General features: G+C 39.5%; 1 protein-coding gene across 24 annotated transcripts in view; it reads right to left on the bottom strand.

The window, feature by feature from the left end:
• The window catches only part of RBFOX1 (RNA binding fox-1 homolog 1), a 1107892-nt gene that overhangs the window by 777583 nt on the left and 310061 nt on the right, over positions 1–20248 (bottom strand). For 2 of the 24 annotated variants that reach the window (XM_065850602.2, XM_065850613.2), the window contains exon 1: positions 1601–1735. The exons of 21 other annotated variants lie outside the window; for them this stretch is intronic. In XM_065850602.2, coding sequence (XP_065706674.1) covers positions 1601–1603 — 3 coding nt within the window. In that variant the 5' untranslated portion in view covers positions 1604–1735. Of the gene's footprint in view, positions 1–1600; positions 1736–20248 lie in introns of those variants that run through there. One more of the 24 variants, XM_065850595.2, reaches the window with a different exon arrangement.

The raw sequence follows: 20248 nt of genomic DNA, 5'->3' as shown, positions 1-20248 counted from the left end.
TGAAACTTGGATAGCCAAGCCTTTAAAGCCTACATAGACAGTAGATTTGGTCTATAATCACAAATGCTATGTAAAAATAGTTGCCCATAAATTCAGTAACTCAAAATCATTCAAGTGAAAGGAAATTAAGATAAATTAAAAATACCATAGCTTAAGCTATTCTAGATCACTACTATAACCCTGACAAGTGGAGCATGTGATACCAAATATTTTCCTAAAAAGTAAATGACCTATTGAGATAAGCACTGAAAATTCACAAACACACACATCCCACACCACTCTTCCCAATTTATATTTTGTCAAGTAGCTATGACTTCTTGGTCTCTAGAAAATAATTACTTTATTATGAGGACTAACTCCATTTCAGACTGTAATACATCCATGATCATCAATCTCTACCACAGTGACAAAATCCTGCTTCTACTTAACAGCCTGAATATGCAACTGTTTTCATACTTCTAAATGACATATTAAACTCACAAGGTCTCTCCTCTCTTAAGTATCATCAAGTCTAGAGTGAGAAGTGAAGCCAGGGACTTGCCATTCGTGGGACACCATCTTCTGCGTGTGTTGTATTTACGACCCAATTCCCCTTGGATAAGCTGAATTTTGTTTAAAGTGAAAAGCCAGTCATCACCAAACTACTTAAGAATGTACCATACTATGCCACATTTGCAATTCAGAGAGCAGATAAACAAAAGCTGCAGATTTGGACAAGATCTTTCGCACTTCGCTGATGTGAATCACTCCAGAGTCAAACTTCAGACCACATTTGTTTCACCATCTGTGTGAACCATGTTAAGTTGGCAGCACAATCTCCAACAGCCACATTACACATTTTGGAAATGTAGAACGTGTGCCACTCACACTGCAAAACCATCTCTGTGCTGAAGAATGGCAGTTCCACCTGGAACTGCCTGTACATTTCAAATGTATATAGTATTGCTTCACTTGTACTGAATGCCTATATAGGCAACGGTGATACATTTTTCCTGACAGAAGCATATAGGAGAAAATGAAATTATGAATTGCCTATAAAATAAGTATGAATATTGATGACTTACAAGCAAGTAGTTTCCCAGCAGCTAAATACCTGCACTCTTAATCAATAGCTCATCTGAAACCCGACTGCACATTTTTCTTGTTCTGGCTTATATTTTGGGAGCCACCTCCCGTGCCAACCTTCTCCCCATCGCACCCTTCTCGGTGTTCGCAGGAAGAAAGCCGAGCGGGCGCGGTGCCGCTCGGCTCCCCGCGGCGCGCACTCGGGGCACGGCAGCGCGCCCCTGCCCGCACCGCCGCACGGAGACGGGCGTTCCAGCCTCTTCACCCCCGGCTCTCAGCACAGCCTCTGGTATCCGACAGCCTCCAGTCCGCGGACGCTCAACCCTCCGCCCCGGGCCGCAACGGAAACTTTCCGGCCGTGGCGACCGGCGGCAGCGGGAGCGCCTCCTTCCCCGGGGAAGGCCGGGCAGGGCGGAGCGGGGCCGGCCACGGGCCCCGCAGCTGCCGGGACGCCCCGCGCACCTGCCGGGATGCCCCGCAACGAGCGGCGCCGCTGTCGCCCAAAACCCGCCGCGAGGCCCCGGCCGAAACTCACCATAAAGAGGCGAGCGGAGGCGAAGGGTCGCGGCTCCTCTCCCGTCCGGAGCGAGCGTCCCCGCCAGGCAAATCGCAGCGGGACGCGGATCCCCGCCGCCGCCGCCGCAGCCCCTTCCCCGCGGGCAGCGCCGCCGCCCTCACCGCCGCATGGCGCTCCTCCGCCGCCCGGCTGCCCCCGGGCTCGCCGCGAACCGGCAGCGGGACGTGCGGGGCACCCGGTCCGCCCGCGAGCTCCGCGGGCAGCGGCGAGACCCCGGGGGCCGTCCCCACCGCGGCGCGGGGTGGAAGGGGCGAGTGGGCGGTTTCACGCTCTGCTCCGCTGCGGCCGGCGGGAGCCCCGCACCGGCCGGACAGGGACCTTCCCGGGGGCGGCGGCGCTGCCGCTCTCCAGCCGGCGCGGAAAGTGGCTCCGGAGCGAGCGGGCGGGCGGAGGTGACCTTCAAGCCCGGCGGGGCGGCCTGGGCTGGGGGGAGAGCAGCGGGGGGCCGTTGCGCCGAGGGAGGCGGCGGCAGCACCCAGCCGCACGGGAGCGGCGGCGGAGGCGGGCGGCGAAATGCAGCGGGGCGGCGGCGGCGCGGAGCCCCGTGGCGGCGGGGGGAGCGGGGCTCCCCGGCAGGCGGAGGCTCGTCCGCGCCCGGGATTGGCGGCCGCGCGGCGGCGCCCGGGCACCCCGCGGGTCCCAGAGGCGCGGCCCCCCCGCGTATCACCGCCCCCATCACCTGCCGCCGGGGAGGGCCCGCGGTCCGCGGACCCGCCGAGCCGGAACCTCCCCTATTCACCGGCGGCGCGGTCACAACTTTTTGTCCTCGGCGGAGCGGTGGTCCCCGGGGGTTGTCCCGGTGAGCTGTGCGCTCCCCAGGCAGGACTGGGCAGGGGGTGTCACTTCTGGATGCGGGAGGCAAACAGATAAACACACACACACACACGCGCGCACACACAAAGTGGCACTTGGGAAATTGCTGATTAAAACGATGCCCTTGGCGATACTCAGACATCTCTGCCTCTTTCTCCCTTTCCTCCTGCCCAAAGGAAACCAAATCTTATAAGAATTCTAATGCTCAACTAACGAGAAGAGCATCACAGCATCCCTAAACGCATGAATTACTGTTAAATCAGGCTGACAGCAGCTATTTATGAGAAAGTTTGAAAAAAAAATAAACATCAAGACCTGTCAGAACACTGCCTTGTCCTTTGCAATACATTAGCTATTAATTTTGTAATGATCAAACATTTTTGTCCAGCTCAACCTTCAGTTACAATAAATTAATGCCACTGAGATTTAATTGAACATGTAAACTTGTATCAATCACGTATGAGTACTCTGAGGATAAGATAAATGTGCTAGCCCCTGTGGCTTAGGAGCAGGGAGTCCTTTTAAGTGTGTACATAGAAAATGAAAACCAGCAATAGTACATGTGATAATGAGGAAGCAAGCCTTAAATCATAAGTGTATGATTCCTTAAAAACAACTTTACCTGAATTTACCCTGCAAATTCTGTTACCTGTGCAAATAATAAATACAGCCACAATATTCCTAAATTCAAATGTAGCTCATGCATGTATATCACATACAGAAGTATCCTATATCCCAGTACTTATGGTTTTGGGGCATAGCCTATTTCTTTTGCCATTTTAAGGCCCAAGGTGTAATCTTGGATCCCCTGAATACACACCTCAGTGGAACTGCTCATGAATGTACCAAGTCAAACCAGTTTATGGAGCTAGGTTGCTTCAAACAGTAAATTCAGAAATTACTATTCCTCATCCAAAATGATGAGTGTTAGACTAATGGCTGGAAACCTTTACCTCCACCTTGTTTAAGTTGGTCAGATTACTGAGAATTATAATGTTAGTCAAATCTTCATTTTCAGGGTTGAAATTTAAATCATCAAGTTATTACAACAGGTGCTCTCAAAATGTATGTCCCACTCTGTAGACTGATCCCTGTTAAGTTCAAATGAAGATCTCTGGATGGATCTTAAAATCCACCCTGTGGGTTTCTTTCATTTCTTATTTCAGCCTTCCAATTCACTCTAAAATCAACACTAAGACACCTATGGGAGTCTTACATGTCCAACAAATGTAAACTGAAGACCAAAACATTATGCAAAAGTTCTTTAAACCACTACAAAAGGATTTTACAGTTAGTAACTTTGGTTATTCTTTGCACTAGGAGATATCTAAACTCCTATTTACTAATCTATGAGAAAGTGCTATTAGTAGAAGCTTAGAGAGTATAAATTAAACACAGTGATTGCAAAATGGCTTCAGCTCTTCTTTAACTTGTATATTTAGGCCCTCTTATAAGAAAATTATTTTCAACATTCTGATTAAATGTTGCTGACTACTTTGATAGGTTTGTCATATGGCCAAATATCTCTTACTTCAGCAGTGCTTTTCTTGAGACTGAACTGATAAAAAAACCTGAAAGACAAACTTCCATGTAAAAAAATGGTACCATTTGATGATATATGCTAATGCAATATGACACAAACTTACTTCCTCGTGAAACTTCTGCTGTTAAGTTCTTCAGGACAAATCCCAGCTCACAGAGAGCTGACCATTGACTGATTCAGAGTAAGAGCAGATTCTCTTGGCTATATGCTCAAGGACCCTTGCACAGGACTGTGCAGCCCAGCGTTGTGGAACAGGGGAAGAAGGGGAAGAACGGGAAAAAGGGGAAGAAGGGGAAGAAAGAAAGGGCCATCCAGTGCCTTCCCATATTGAGCAGCCTCTAATTCTCTCTTCTCCATAGATGTGATTTTCAGGGTGGCACCAAGCATCCAACTTGCAAAGATTTTTAGGCATGTCAATTGCTTTCAAAATCTGACCTGTGGTCTTTCAATATCCACTCACCTATCTGTGATAGATCACTGGCAGCATTAAGAATTCAAAACTAATCTAAGATGCTAAAATAATAAACAGGTGTAGCTCATGTAAATATGTGAGTTATGCCAAAATTCTTCATTAAAGAACAGAGAAATCTCATGGACTGGAACTAACAAAAAGCTATCTTTAAGTATTTGAGCACCCCATATGAGAAGTGAATATTTACTGGAGTATTAAGGACTACTCACAGGATTAAAACTGTCCTTGACTATAGAAGCAGGTATATATTAAATTACTAGATCAGAGCTTGTCTTTTGGAGTCTCAATACCTACATATCCTCCTTTGGTATAAATACTGTCAAAAAGTTTCTCTTGAGTTATTTTTCATATCTGTTTTCCCTTTATTCCCTTCACACAAAGGAACTTTGAATTGCAAATCATGTCTTTCTTAAAAGAACTCCATACTCCAAAGTCTGCTGTTGTGATTCTATAGAGGCTCCCAGGTGAGATTATTTTTTTTGCTTGCTATAAGAAGAAATAATTGTTGAAATTTAATTGTTGATTTAAGTAAGGATGCAACAAATAAATTACGGGTGGAGAAACAGAAGCCAACAGAGATAGCATCATATTCTTAGATGGGTCCGTGGCAGAGCAGGGAACAGCAGTCAAATATTCTGCTTTCTGTTCCAGAGCTCCACGCATTAAAATATTTTCTTCCCTAAACATGATGTATGCAAATGTAGCTGCCTGTCTATCTCTTGGACAGTAACCACCTTTAGAAAGGTATCTTGTTATTTAGTCAACTTTGTACTATACAATACATTCAAAGCATTTAATAAAAAGTAACATTGACAATTGTACCCTAAAATCATCATTGCATGAAGCCACAATTCACAATAATTTCTCTAGGAATTGTTTACAAAGAAAACACACAAATTTAAGCATTATTGTCTAGTCATGCACTTAAGTTGGCTTCAGAAGATGACTTTTCCAATTTAAAGCGAATTATCAATAACAAGAGAACTAAATAAATGGCAGGTAGTGAAAGGCTCTGTTGAAACACAATGTTTTGAACAAATTCCAGTCAGGGATTAATTCATAAAATATTTTAAAACATTTCTGTTCTGAATAAAAGCCTAATTCAAGTTTTCAGAGTTTATCTCCATATTTTTTTTCCAGATAGTACTGGAAATAAAACTGGCATGCAATTATTCTAATCAAGAACCACGTAGATTCTTATGAAAAAAGAGGGTTTGCAGCTTTTGCAAGAAAACAGCTGGTCAGCAGAAGAAAAACTGCTCTTGTTTTCTTAGCTGTGGAATTCTGGAAGAGATGGAATGTCTTGGAGTAGAAGGATGAACTGCAAGGTGGAGCAGACACATCCTGAAGATCAAAAAGGGCTGGCAGTGAGGAGTACACCACAAAGGTAGCCCTTACTGTGGCTGAGTAAAACTTAACCTAATATACTGCATTCAAGTTGCTGGACTAAAAGATGATACTTGAAGAAGGGGTTACTTAAGGCAATTATTCAATGAGCAGAAGTTTCCTCAGCTTTACTGAAATACTTTCTTCTTCTTCCATGTATCATCTTGATCTTCGGAGGCTGCAGTGATGAAGGTTCCTTCAGCTTCCATTTAGGCCACATATTTGTCTGCTCTCAGCCAGTTTAGGTCTTCAAGCTCATTGTGGACACACACTCAAAACTCCTATTAGCCCTACTCCATCTCATTTTTGCAAAACTTACAATTAGCATCCTTAGTTTCAACTACCCAGACCATACAGCCTTTTCCTTATGAACCTCCTTCGATGGTATCTGGGCCAATGAAGTAACTGCAGTTGCTGAGGGGCTAAAATTCTGGACCTAGAAATATATCGGAGGAGCACTGGCAACAGAAAGTCCTTGATCTGCTTCTGATCATCTCATCAGCACCAGGAGGCAAGAAGACAGTCTGTTTTCTCTAACTTCTGAAACACAGGGTTAGGCAGCTCACGGCAGATTGCCTGCTTGTTCAGGGAAATGTTACTCAAAGCAGAGGTCAGGTTAACGACTGCTCAATGTACCTAAACTGCACTTCAGATTAACACGAACCTGTGGGTAACAAATGAATCTAAATGGGCCTGTATGTCCAGTGAAACAACATTAGGTTCAGTGCCTGCTGTCTTGTTTTCAGAGCTCATTTGTTGTTCAATACTACAATTACATGGGGTAAATAGGTAAGCGATGATTACTGCAGTAGAAGAAAAAAAATAGGTTTCATTGCTTCTAAAAAAAATAAACTGAGATAATAAAATAGTCCTACAAAAACCAGAAAGTAGGCATAAAGAAAACAGATCTATGGGATCTGGGAGGTGAACTGGAGGTAAAAGATGATTTCTTGAACAAAATAATTGCTCTGAACAGCGGACTAAGTAAATGCTGCAGATGCTATAACAAAAGAAAAAAAATCAAGGGAATAATAGTAAAAAATTGTTTAATGGCTTCAAAACATAAAGATTCCATGTATTTATAAGAATGCTATAAATAGCGCATACATATTTAATGCTTTAAAAATTCATAATGTATTTGCAGCAAAGAACCTCTATACACATCCACAACTGCTGCAAATGTATCGCCTCATTTTAGAGCTTGTTCATTTCATCACCAATGATAAGTGAACACAAAAGCCATTTGCAGTGAAATACATGAGCTTAAAGTAAAGTAAATCCATTTGTGGTGGTTGCTGATGTATTGCAAATTTTGGTGCCATAAACACTTCACAAATCATCTTCAAAATAATTACACATTGGCATATACTTTGGTAATAGTCCATTGATATTTAGCCCTTCAGGCACTATCACAAAGTGTAGCCTTGAACGTTCTGGAGAAAGACAGTATATTGATTCTTGAAATACGTGACAGAACAGAAATCCTGCATAGGACACAAACTTAAGGAAATAGAGAAATCAACTTTCAAACACAAAGCATGAAAAAGAGATGCACCATTCTATACATGTACTGTTCTGATGATGGTGTTTTATTAGTTTAACTTCAGACTTCTTAAGTGCTTTTTAATTCTTGAAGTGGCATTTTGAGTACTTGTTTTCTGGATGATGTGTTGGATGGAGCTGAACAAGGATAATGATGATAAGCTTTGGAGTTTTGGTTAGATTGAATTTGTCTTCACTTGTGCTTTGTAGAGAAAGGATTATTTGTTGTGTATCTAGTACTGGAGGCTGAATAGTTTAATGCTTTTGACTTGGCATCAGAAAAAGGCATTAAGCTGGTGTTGCTCTGTTGCTGTTGTTACCATTTTGTTCATACAGTTCTATTTAGGAAAATAATTCTGGGATATTTGACCCAGACTTTTAAGTTATTATTACATTTAGGTTTCAGATTTCAGTCCCAAAGAATAAAATTAACTATATTGTAGCACAGATTTAACATCTACTTAATTAGAAATTTATAGTTATTTCAGTAGAATGTTTAAGTAGAAAGATAATGCTTCTATTTTTAATCCCCTAATAGCAGTATCTTCATGTGCTTATATTTAAATATCTATAAATTAAAGAGTTTCCAACATGTCTGTGATAAAATGTTAATCTGTTCCACTTCTCCAATGAGTTGTTATTCTGAAATACCGTTTTTCTATCCCTTGGCTTTGACTTATAGCATATGTAAAATTTCTTTTGAAGAAACATCTTGAAGAAACAACTGCATGGCCAACACATCAGTATCTACTGATTTTTATCTCTGTGCTTTATCTCCAAGTTATTTTGAGAGTGCCTTGGGATTGAAGACTCTTCAGATAGGGCTGATAGATTATTGCTTTATATGTGGAAAAAAGGTCAAGCTGGTTTAACTGACCTTTTGTGTTGTCTTTTTGTTATCCTACATGGATGGATTGGTTCACAGATTAAACATTATCAGGTTCTGTGCTTCCCTTTCTATTTTCATTTCCATTTGTATTTGGGCAGGACTACAGAAGGGTTGGGAAAAATTGTTAAAAGCAGTGATGTATGCATTTTTTTCTTGGAGTTTGGGACATTTGCAAGGGAGGAGACATGCCCTGCTACTGAAAAAACAGAGCAGGACTCTGGGAAATTTTAATGCGTTTTAATTCCATCTCCATCTGACTCCTGATGATGCCACTGCCACAAACCACAAGCCCCTTCCCCCTTTCCCTTCAGCAGCTCTCCAACGGTTTTCATCCCTGTAAAATGAGAATAATGATCCTGACTTCTATGTAACCGAGCTACCAGACTGCTTAGCTGTAAACAGCCAGCCAGGCCACTGTGGAATTCTGTGCCATCCTGTACGGACCGTGCAGTTACTGGTTCAAGGAGTACACTCTTTTTTAAGCAAAGTAAATACTGCAGATACTACAGAAAGACTTTGTTGTTCTTATCATAAATATGGTACCTTGACAGACTAGAGGGCATACTCATCTTCTCAATACTTAGGTAATAATTCATGGGGAACTTATCTAAAATGGAGAGTGTAGATAAGCAATTTTGGAAGATATTCAGGGTACATTTGGTGCTGTGATATGTTGTCTTTAATTCTTGTATTACCAATAACAGGATTCAGAGCGATTCAAGGACTGGCAGTTTTTCTGGTTTCTTGAAGTGTAGCATCCTTTGATTATACCATAATTCATAAACTTTAATATATAGAATGATTTGTACAGGATTGGAAGTACTTTTTCCATACTCACAGGTTATGCTAGTGCTGTATGAACAAATTGGCATCTATGAAATCTTGAGAATGTGCTAACATTTTCATCACAACTTCTAACTTTCCACCCTATATCTGGGGAGCTGATTGATTGACATCTGTATTCACCTATACACAAAACTGAAAATTCTTATTTCAAGTATTGATAGAAATACTCAGAGACAGAATTCGAAAAATATCTTTCATGAAAACTCCTTGATTCTCAATGCTCCAACACATGAGTTTCTAGCTAGCCTTGTAAGTCGCGAATTACTGGATTTTAAAATCATCACCTGCCCCTCAGTCTAACAGTACGGTTTTGGCTTCACTCCAGAATTAAAGGCAGCAAATCCTGGAGCATGGCCGCATGTAATTGACAGCCACTTGCCTAACATCACACTTTTGTGTTTGACAGCAGAGAGAGGATTTAAAACAGTTTTATCAACATCAAATACGGAGAAACTATTGTTTAGCCAAGAGAAAGAGAAAGAAATTCCCTGGAAATAATGAAATAGTTTCCAAAACATTTAAATGTGGATCCATATTGCTTTAGACAGAGAATCAAGCTGAAAATTACCCCGCTGTAAAGAAGAAATAACAGAGGAAAAAACCTGCAGAGGTAGAGAGTCCCAGAAAATCCAAGAGCTGCAAAAGTCAAATCTGCCACAATCTCTGACTACACATCTTTGGGAATTAAACTGCAGTTATAGAAATAGGTAATTTCTTTCTAGTATTTTTATTGCTAATGTATTCACATCTCTGCTCTCTTATGTGGAATATATATTAGATTCATAAAAATGAATTGAAATTTACTATTTCCTGGATTATCTTATTCCAGTTAAATCCTCGATTCATAAGGCAATTTCTAAAGATAAATAGAAGTTCATGAATTGTTCATAAACTGCAAAAATTCAGAAGTTAGAGATGAAAAATGTAAGACACACAACCAAGTCCAGGTTTAAGATCAGCAGCGACTAAGATCCATTTTCATCTTATCACCCGAAGGCTTTCTGGTAGCATTTGTGAACTCAGTTTGTACCCTCAGTTCTATCCTTATAGGAAAAGTGGCCACATAAATAATTCACTGGAACTCTGGAACTTGTCACTAACAAGAAGTTGTGAAATGTAAAGTCTCCTTTGTCCATCCAACTGTATAAATAGCACATATGAGCTAATTTTCTAATGGTTCACGAAGCTTTATGTGAAACTAGACACATAGGAGTTCTTGCACATTTTTAATAAAATAAAGCTCCTCAAATATAAATTCTTTCTAATAATATACTTCTTGGGAAATGCCACCTTTGAGGTTCTTCTGTTCTTTATTGGAAAATGATTAGGAAACCCTTCTCACCAGGGACTTTTGGCTATACAACTGGTAAAAAAAAAGCTTCTCCTTAACTGAATAATTTCTGCCTTCTATTGGTAGATGGAAATACTTCAGAGCCACATTTATGTGAAAGAATGCACAGAGGGGGCAGGGACACACACCACTATTTTAGGTTTTTCACGTTTGTTGTAGTATGGGTTAGATTAATGGGATTTTTAATGGAATGTGATAATGTGTGGAACCTTAAACATTTTTTAATACACATGAGAGAGACAACAAGGAGATTGATCCCCACCTTTCTCTTGGCAGCTGGTGAACAGCATTCTTGAAGTGATTCCTAGCACACACTTGAGCCACTAGATCTGTAGCATTTTGGCTCTACTGACTTTCAGCCTATGATGTGAAGGATAACTCCTCTCCAGCACTGTTGGGGATGAAGAGATGCTGTAGGCCACTAATGTTTGGATAGCCTGTACCAAAAGTTAAGTATGCATGGACAGTCACTAAGTTTATTTCTATATCTGTATCTATGGAACTGGAGTTTTAAATACATCCAATTTTCATAAGATTTTATTAAAATTTAAAGACTTTGTCAGTGCTTAACCTGTCAGAAGAATTTTCCTGAGAAAGTGATTGAAAGTAGGCATTTATTTTTTGCTTACAAGGTTGATTATATCATCACCTTGAGACCTTCATCAAAACAGAAGTAGGATTTGTACTTACAGACCAGTTTGCTCCTGCACAGATCACCACTGCAGAACTGTGTCCAGTGCCTTTCATTTATCACCATTCACTACACTACATTACTATTTTTAAGAAATTAAAAGTTACAACTTGCTTACTCTTCTACTGCTCTTTATAGAACAAGTGAAAATTTAGCCTACTGGTAGCCTGCGGGCTGTCCAGGTGCCAACAAGTTGGGAAGTAATCTGAGAATTGTCCCCGTGCCAAATGCTTCAATGCAAAAAAACCCAAACAGCGCTCCATAAGACCCTTGTGCTTATATAATAAAAAGAGTCAACATACAGCCATACCATATCAGGCAATATTACATATGTGTGGCTATTTCAGCTATAACTGTCTTAATAAGACAGTAATTTTAGTAAGAATTGTGTTGAAATAATGAGCTCGAATAGATTACAGCATATTGCAGCAACAACACGCACTTCAGTACTTTGATACATGCCAAAGATTGTCTAAAATGTGTTTATAGCCAGCCAATGAATATAGAAAATATCACATCAATACACAGACAGAAGAAAGAGATGCTTAATATGGTTTTACAAATCACCTTTGCGAATTGCCTTTATGCAAATAAAGGCCACATGTTAATTGCAGAACTGCTTTAAATATTGTAAGGGATTAAGCAATTATGTTTTTTACAGAATAGAGTCAACAAAAAATACTCTCTTTTCCAATCTACTACATAAACTTAATCATGAGTTAAAGTGTTAATGAACTTCTAGTAACTTTACACTGAGAACAAGACAGATTGTAACAGGCTAACAAGGACTCCACGTAACATTAATCTCAATGACAGTTCAACTATGAATCTACAAACAAGTTTTTAAAATCTGATATGACAGTCAGAGTCAGGCTTCCAAGGGGAGAGTTAGGACCCTAAACCACTTGAAATTCTATAGATTTTTTAGAAAAAGTTGATTGATTTATCTTTAGCAGACTCTGTAAGGTTTTTGACTAAGTGTGGATGGCCACTACTAATTTTTGTTATTAACCTCATATGATAGAAAGATAATTTGTTTCTCCATTAATGTTAATCCCTTTAAAATACTTCTAGTGGTTCTCCAATTAATCTATGCCCTTTATTTGATTGCAGGGAGACTAACTGCAGAATAAGAGAATGCTTTTTATGAGTATGTGTGGGGAAAAAAAATATGAACCTATCTATTAAAATAAGGCTTTCTTGAAAGAGAAGCATTTCACCACTGTTACGTTTCCTAGGCCTGAAGAGGGGTGGACTATGGTCCGTATGTAAGGATTCTTAGGTAAAATATTCCAGAAGCATATAAACCCAGGATATATTCTTACACCAAACACAGTGACAAAAATTTTGCACAATTGGAAAAAAAAAAGGCAAAACCAACCAACCAACCAACCAACCAAACAAACAACAAAAGAAAAACAAACAAACAAACCAACCAAAAAAATCTTGATGGGTAGACAGTATTTTCCTTGTAATTGGTGAGGAATAGATACCGGTAAACACAGTGTCTCTTCTTTGTACAATACTGGGCTTGTGCTTCTCTAGTAGAAAGGGGAAACCTCTATTCAGTGGGATTTGGTAAATAAGGGAACATGGTGGTGTAAACATTTAGCTCGCTTAATAAAACAGATGTAACACATCTGAACTACATGGCAATGAAAACAAAGACCTTTTGCAAGGACCATTGGTTTCTGCAGCATTTAGGGAGTTTGTGTCAGCTTCATTTTAAGCTCAGCAATAGAAACATCGATTTCATTAGGCAGGAAACGATGAAAAAGGCTTGGAAATTGAACTGGGATGAAGAAAGTACAGATTTTTGGTAAGAATTTTCCCCAGAATTGCTCATTAACAGACCAGTTAATACTGCCTTATCAGCACCTGTGCTTAATTCGCATGTTAACACACAGAAAAACTGGAAGCTTTACTATCCCTAGGAACTGTTACTGCTGCTTCCTGCATGTGCCGGAAATTAATACCAGAACATTTCATGACCATATTTTCAAGCCTCTTGTCACAGCCGTGAAGACCAGTAGAACATGGCCCGACCTCTTGCAGCCCTATGTCTTTTGTAGTTATTTCTCTGTGCCCCAAAGTTGCTGCACAAAGCATACAAGATCCAAGGCAGCGTATCCATGTTTTATAAAACCTTTTTTTTTAAACCTCACATTGGCATAAATGGTTAAGTAAAGTGAAAGGGAAAGAGCAAATCAGAGTCCAGAACCTTTTTTAATGACCTTTCCTCACAGATGCCACCCCTACAGCCCCTCAGCTACCAGAACCTTGCCATGTCAACCCAATACAGCAGCGAAGTCTGTTGGGAAACATTTTGTGGATTGATCACACAGGGGTTGTTTTTGATGTAAATTCTGTAAATTAGCTAAAATGAAGACAGCGATGTCATTCTTTATAGACAATTACAACACTATGTGCAGCATCCACCATGTTTATCACCCACAGTTGAACTTTTGCTGTCACTCGCTATGGATAAACAACACACCTTTGCACTTATCTGCCATTTATCTCTGTCCCACAAGTACAACAGTTCCAACCCCATGGTGAACCATCCCTCTTTCACTGTCATGTTGACTGGAACCATGCACAGTTGAACCGACCGTGGCTCACCATGCAAAAACTAGCTGTGTTCTGAAGAACATTCTGTACTCACTCAGGATACGAAATCTGTGTTTGAAAGATAGATCTGCGTACCAGCAAAGCAAAATTAATTTCATAAAAACTTGCCTTTGTCCATTAGAAATAAAAATCCATGCAAATTCTCCAGTGAGACTTAATTCTCCACAACACTGACAAAATCACTTCCCCTTGTCCTTTTCTTGACTTATCTTTCAGTGCCTTAAATATAAAAATACTTGCACTCATCCTCCATGTGTTCCTGCTCTCTACCTCTTATCTACATGTTTCCTCATTTCTCTGTTTCATAATAATAGCTTTGTTTCCTTGTATTCTACTCTATTTTGCATCTTTCTTGTCACTGGACAATCTCTTATGAACTGAGTGCCAACAGTGAAAGCTCCACCATTTTAGCACTTCTGAGTAGCAAAGGGGACAGGAAATTTTGAAGAGGTCTCATGATTTATGTATTTTCATTGAGCATTCTTCACCTTCTGTAAAGTGTCAGAAAATAACGAGGTGATGAAATGTTTGTGAAACAGGATGTGAAAGGCCATGCATCAAGACATTGTACTCCAGCAATCCACTCACAAATTCCCTTTGTATTCTATTTTTGATCAAAGTATTTGAAGGTTTTTAACAAAAGGATCACAGCAGTAGAAGACTGGATTTTACTACAGTAAATAAATGAGAAACTTTGATGCAAATAACCTGTAAACGTATTTTTTGTTATTTTTAGTCGCTATTATTCATTTCTACTGTGTGAAATTATTTAAACCTCATGATTACCATTACTGTAAGGAGAATTTTGTTTTCATAAACTTTTCCAAACAAGGCTCAGAAGTACCACAAAAGCATCTAAAGTGAGTTAATAAGCCTATGCAACAGTCCTGGAGCTGAAGAGGCACACAGACCTCTGAAACTAATCCAAGGAACACATGTCATTTGTTCTATAATGGTTACCAGGACTTCCCCAGGAAAAGTTTCTTTTCAAGCTTGGCCAACAGGCTCAGCTCTGTCCTGTGCTGGGGCTGTTGGAGCCCACTGGAACCAGTTCAGGTTTTTTCTTTAGCCTGTCCATAGCAGTAGATTGAAAACCATCCTCAATGTGTCAAAAACAACACCCCCACCCCCACCCCTGAAGCTTGGACAATAATGCAAAAGAGTGATTCACTGTTCTTAATCCACAGTGCAATTATGTGTAAAATTAAATTTGTGTATTTATTTTTTGAAAGCTTTTTATTTAAAAAAGTAACAGACTACTCATTTGGAAACTGGCAACACCACAAACATACAACAAGTATTAAAAACTACTTTTAAATGGTTTCAAAATTTGATCTTCACTTGAAAATCAGTTGAAAAATGCCCAATTACAAGAGAAATTTTCATTCCTAAGATGTTGTTATTCACCACCTTTTTAGCTTCATGATATGTGACTCCAGTCAGAGAAGATTCCGCTTATTGTACTTGCTAGGGCAGACCTAGTTGCTTACAGCCACGTTTGTGTCCTCATAGCCAGTTTATATTGTTATAACTGCATCACACTGTCAGAGAATTCCTATCTTATTTATACAGCTGTTGAAAAATCAAGCTAGAAGAGTTCTGAAAAACCATAAAACTGCAAACTATTCTAAAATAAATTAAAAAAAAAAAAGATCACATTATCACATTATTTTAAATGAATATACATACAACTGGTGGTTAATAGTTTACAACTCTGGTAAGGTTTGCATTCATGAGATGCAATGAACAAAGCCGCTGTAAATTTTAACAGAATTTCACAGTATTTTACTACAGCCTCTTAATAATAGAAAGACTATTCTTTGAAAGTAATAGACCAGAGAAATAAGGCTATATCCTATCTCAGGTCATATAAACCATCATTTAAAGACTATCAGTGTGTTTTGGTTGTTAGAGGCAGTGACACAAAACTAATTTATGGTGACCAGGCAGAAGGCATCCAGCCGGAGAAAACCTCCCCAATAATCAATGACAAAAGAGTCACCTCTGTTGGGTTTTCACTGTAAACTAAGATAGTGTCAGCACACTCTGCTTACCCACTCGCTCCTCTCTGCCAAAAAGAGAAAGGTTTGGAAAACTAATTAAGCCTGAAATTCTGTAGCATCACAGAATATTTCCTATGATGCAAGTGCTGCTGATCCAAAGGTAGGCTCGCAATTTATAAGGCACATACATTTTTTAGTGTTCTGGATGAGAATTTCACCTATACATACAACTGCCATATTTTTATTTAAGGCAAAAAATATGTGAAGCTGTGGCAAATTTTGGAGAAAAATTACCCTTGAGAATGAGTAGTGTTTTACAGTTATAAGTCTGATAATGCATGCTTTTGCATTATAGTGAATTCCAGGTGATTCACTGGAATGGCTTCTGCCAGTTCATACTACAGTAATATACACCTCAAAACAAAACCCAATTTTAAGAAGTTTCAGATAACCTATTACCTTTGAATATAAACAAAACTAACTACAATTCCAAGATTTCTGAATATTGAATACAGGGATTTTCTAGTGTACAATATAAATGGCAAGCATAATTAAAAAGAATTATTCAGATTAGATTTTTAAGTAATGAATACATTTGAGGGAAATGGAAGTTGTTCATCAAAAATGAAAGAAGAACCATACTGGCAAACATCCTTCAGTTCTCATTATTGTCTTCTGCTGCTTAACTCAATAAAATAAGTCTTGCACCACTTAAATTAATACCTGTCTTGCAAGACTGACACAAAAACTTTGCCATCTATTTCAGTGAGACAAGCCTGCTGGATTATGTTACACGGAAAGAATCTTTACAACGACAAAGCTTTTCCTTTCGGTCTCCACCTTCATGCCATGATCCATGATGTTTCTAATGCAAGAAAGTATAACTGAAAGTAACAACAGAATAGGACAACTCACAGGAAAATCTCAGGAGAGTGGAGAAAGCCCAGCTGTTAACACCATGTACATTCCCTTTCTGTATAGGTAACTGCACTTTGTTGCATGTAGAAAGGTTCTCAAAGGGGGAAGGGGAACAATAAAATTACGTTTTCTCTAAGAACCTGCACCGTCCTTGACAGTTCCTAGAAATGAGAGATAACAAAATTCATGTCATCTATAGATGCTTTGGCTTGTATAGGTAGCCAGCCCAGGCAAACTGGGTTGTTTGAAGAGCAAGAGTCTGATACTGGGAGCACAGGTGAGAGAAGAAGCAATCTGCTTGAGCTCTATGCTAATAAATGGAACTTCTCAAAGGAAGATGTGCTTCTCTTTTAAGAAACAATTTCTGAGTATTATCTAGTGGTTTCTCTAGACAGGAATTAAAGTAGAGTGAAGCCAGGGCACAACCATATTGAAATAACAACAGATATTCATGGTAGTTCCCCAGCAGTTTGATCAGCAACAGGCCACAGACCACAGGATTGCTTTCTCTAATACTTGCCACTTAAACTTTCAATGCTGATTTATGAGTCATACATTATACGCTTGCCACTAATTCTCATTTAATATGGAACCAGTGACAAGTTTTGGTTGGCATCGTTCCACACATGAATTATATATTTTCACAAAGGAAAAAAAAAAAGTTGAAAAACAGCCTTCAGTGGAAGTGTGAGGAAGTCACCCCTATGGTAATGCCATGGCTTCTGTCCCATTTCCACTGATACATTTCTTACAAATGTATTGGCAGCAGCAAATTTCATGCTTATATTGATGAGATTAATGGACTATTATCTCATTTCCAAGATTACTTAGAATTGATTTTATGGCCCCTTTCCTCTGACAGGTTTCAAGCTCTGATTAAAGGATGGCTATAAAAGCCATGCCTGAACTTTGCCAGATTTGGGCTGTGTTTTCATACAGGTTTTTGGGTAGAATCATATTCACATTTTAAGAAAATATTTGCAAGAGCTAGAAAATTTTTTCAAGTATTAGTACGATTTCATCCTAAAGCAAGAAAGATAAAGTGGTGATATAATTTTTTCATCATAATCACATGAATTTTCTGGCAGTATATTAGCACTATATAGAGGAGAGACTGCCGCCTTGCCTTAAACCTTGACAACTTGAGACAAAAAAAGTCAGACCACAACATATTCTGTATGTAACCTTTTCAGAGTTAACACCACTTTTGTTCAGTATTCTTCCTTTTTTCTTCTTCTTTTGCAATATTATGCTCTGAGGAATGTAGCAGCCAGGAGCCTGATGCTGACAATGTATCACAGTAGTACATCATCAGAAATGTTGCTTTAACAGTATGTTTCAAGGATAAGGTGCTTTAATGATGCATTCTTCAAAGTCAACACTATAAAAGATGACCGTAAATAGACTGCACATTCTATACTGACTTGCTAGTAACACTCCCATATAGCAGCAGTAAAGCAGAGAACACAGTCATAGAATCTCTAGATATAATTATGCTATATGATAAAGAAACAGAAAAAATAGCATCTGCATTACTCTAATTTGTCTTCACAGAAATGAACTAAAGAATCTTATTGTACACACATAATTATAGGATTATTACTGGTTTTGGAAGATCATATTCTCTGTGTATATAGTTTTAAAATTATATACAACTTTGCTGATTAAAACTGGAATAAATGTTTTGCTGACTATTTTAATCTAGAAATAGTAAATCATTGCAAGCTGATGGAGAAGAAGAGTGAAGTGTAAACATACCAGTAGAACTACATTCCCACTCTGATGGTAAAGAAAGTTACTATAATATTCATCTGCTCCTGTCAGATATTTCGTCACGGCTGTTGTCATAACGCATGCCACTTTTAATACTACTAAATTATTTTTTATTTCTTTTCCATTACCAAAACATACTAGAAATGCTTGTGAACATGTTGATTATTCTATTTTTCAGCATACAATCACAATTGGTTTTCAAGGTAATACCGGAAAGAGACCTAGACCAACAGTTAGAATAACCTCTCATAATTACACACAGTCAAGAGGATATACTAGTATAACCCTATATACAGAAATAAAGTCTTTACAACCAGTTTGAAGGAAGCTGCTTATAGACAAACGTCAGATTTAGGAAAAAAACTTAACATAGAAATGTGTGGCAAATGTTTTGCATTTTTTGCAGGGAATTTCACACCTTATCACACTAGTTTCAAACACAAGTTACACCTTAGGGGTCTGAACCCAGATCTAGTCTGTTAGGTAAGACAAGGCTGTTTAGATATTACACTGTAGACTCAGCTGACATTAACACCCACACACTACTCAACTCTGCTGCCTGCTGTAATTAAATACCTAAGGTGAAACTTGCTTTGTGTCTACAAAGGAAGATATATTTGATGACTCAGTATGTTCCAGCAATTGAAGCTTGTGAGCTCCAAATTCCCCAGTCATCTCACACTTCCAGCTGAATTGCAGGCCTGGAGAGAAGTCATTTTATAAACACATCTAATCGGATTCTGTTCAATATGCCAGGCAAATTGAAGGTAGACGAGTATATTCAGAACGGGCATTTGAAATGAATTCCACATACAAAAATCAATCTAACAACCAAGAAAAAAAAAGGCATTTGGTGACTCATCTGAATGTCAGAACATCAAGAACTGAGCAAGGGAGAGAGACTGGAATAACTAAGTCCCGAAAAGTGCGTGACACGTGAGTACAAACAGCTAAAGAACCATTCCCATCCCTCCGCTCAGAGAGGAAAGAAGGAAAACAAACAAACAAACAAAAAGAACAAAGGCTCAAGAGTCCAGAAAGATGTCTCAGGAGATGGAAGAAATAAAACCAGCGTATCAAAGTCTTTATGGAAAAGTTCAAAATATTTCACCTTCTCCTATGCTTTCCCCAATCAATGATAAAAAGACAGCTAATAGATAAGTGAAACCAAAAATACACAGTAAAAGCATTCACCTCATTTGAGGTAGATATTTATTGAAATATAGTACATAGCCTGATATTACATAGCATTGCCATTCAGATTCTCCTCAGAGGACTGTTCCTGAGATACAGCCTTGCTCTAACATGCTTGCCATCTCTTCCATATAGTAATCACATGTACTGTCTTCCTGTCATTAAATGGGGAAAAGTAACTTTAAAATCAGCTCCTCTCTGCCCTCCTTCCTCCTCACGCTTTTCCCCTGCTCCACCATGGATTCCCCAGGGAAGCCCTGCCCCAGCAGCACCTCCTGTGTCTCCTCCTCTCTCACCCAGGTGCTCACTCCTCACTGCCTGAGCAGGGTTTTGCCTTTTCGTAAACCCAGTTTCCCAGAGGTGCCACCAGGCTGGCTGAGGGGCTCAGCTGGGCCCCAAGGTGAGGCCATTGTGTTAATTTTGTTCATAGCTGCCTCTATGGTGCTGTGTTTCAGATTTGTGACCAAAACAGTGTTGAAAGCACAGGGATGTTTTATTTATTGCTGAGCAGTGCTTACAGCCTCGAGACCTTTTCTGTTTCTCAGGCTGCCCTA

Source organism: Patagioenas fasciata, chromosome 15, assembly GCF_037038585.1.
Source record: "Patagioenas fasciata isolate bPatFas1 chromosome 15, bPatFas1.hap1, whole genome shotgun sequence".
Classification (NCBI taxonomy): domain Eukaryota; kingdom Metazoa; phylum Chordata; class Aves; order Columbiformes; family Columbidae; genus Patagioenas; species Patagioenas fasciata.
Note: the sequence above shows the minus strand (reverse complement) of the source record. Positions and strands in the feature narration are given on the sequence as shown.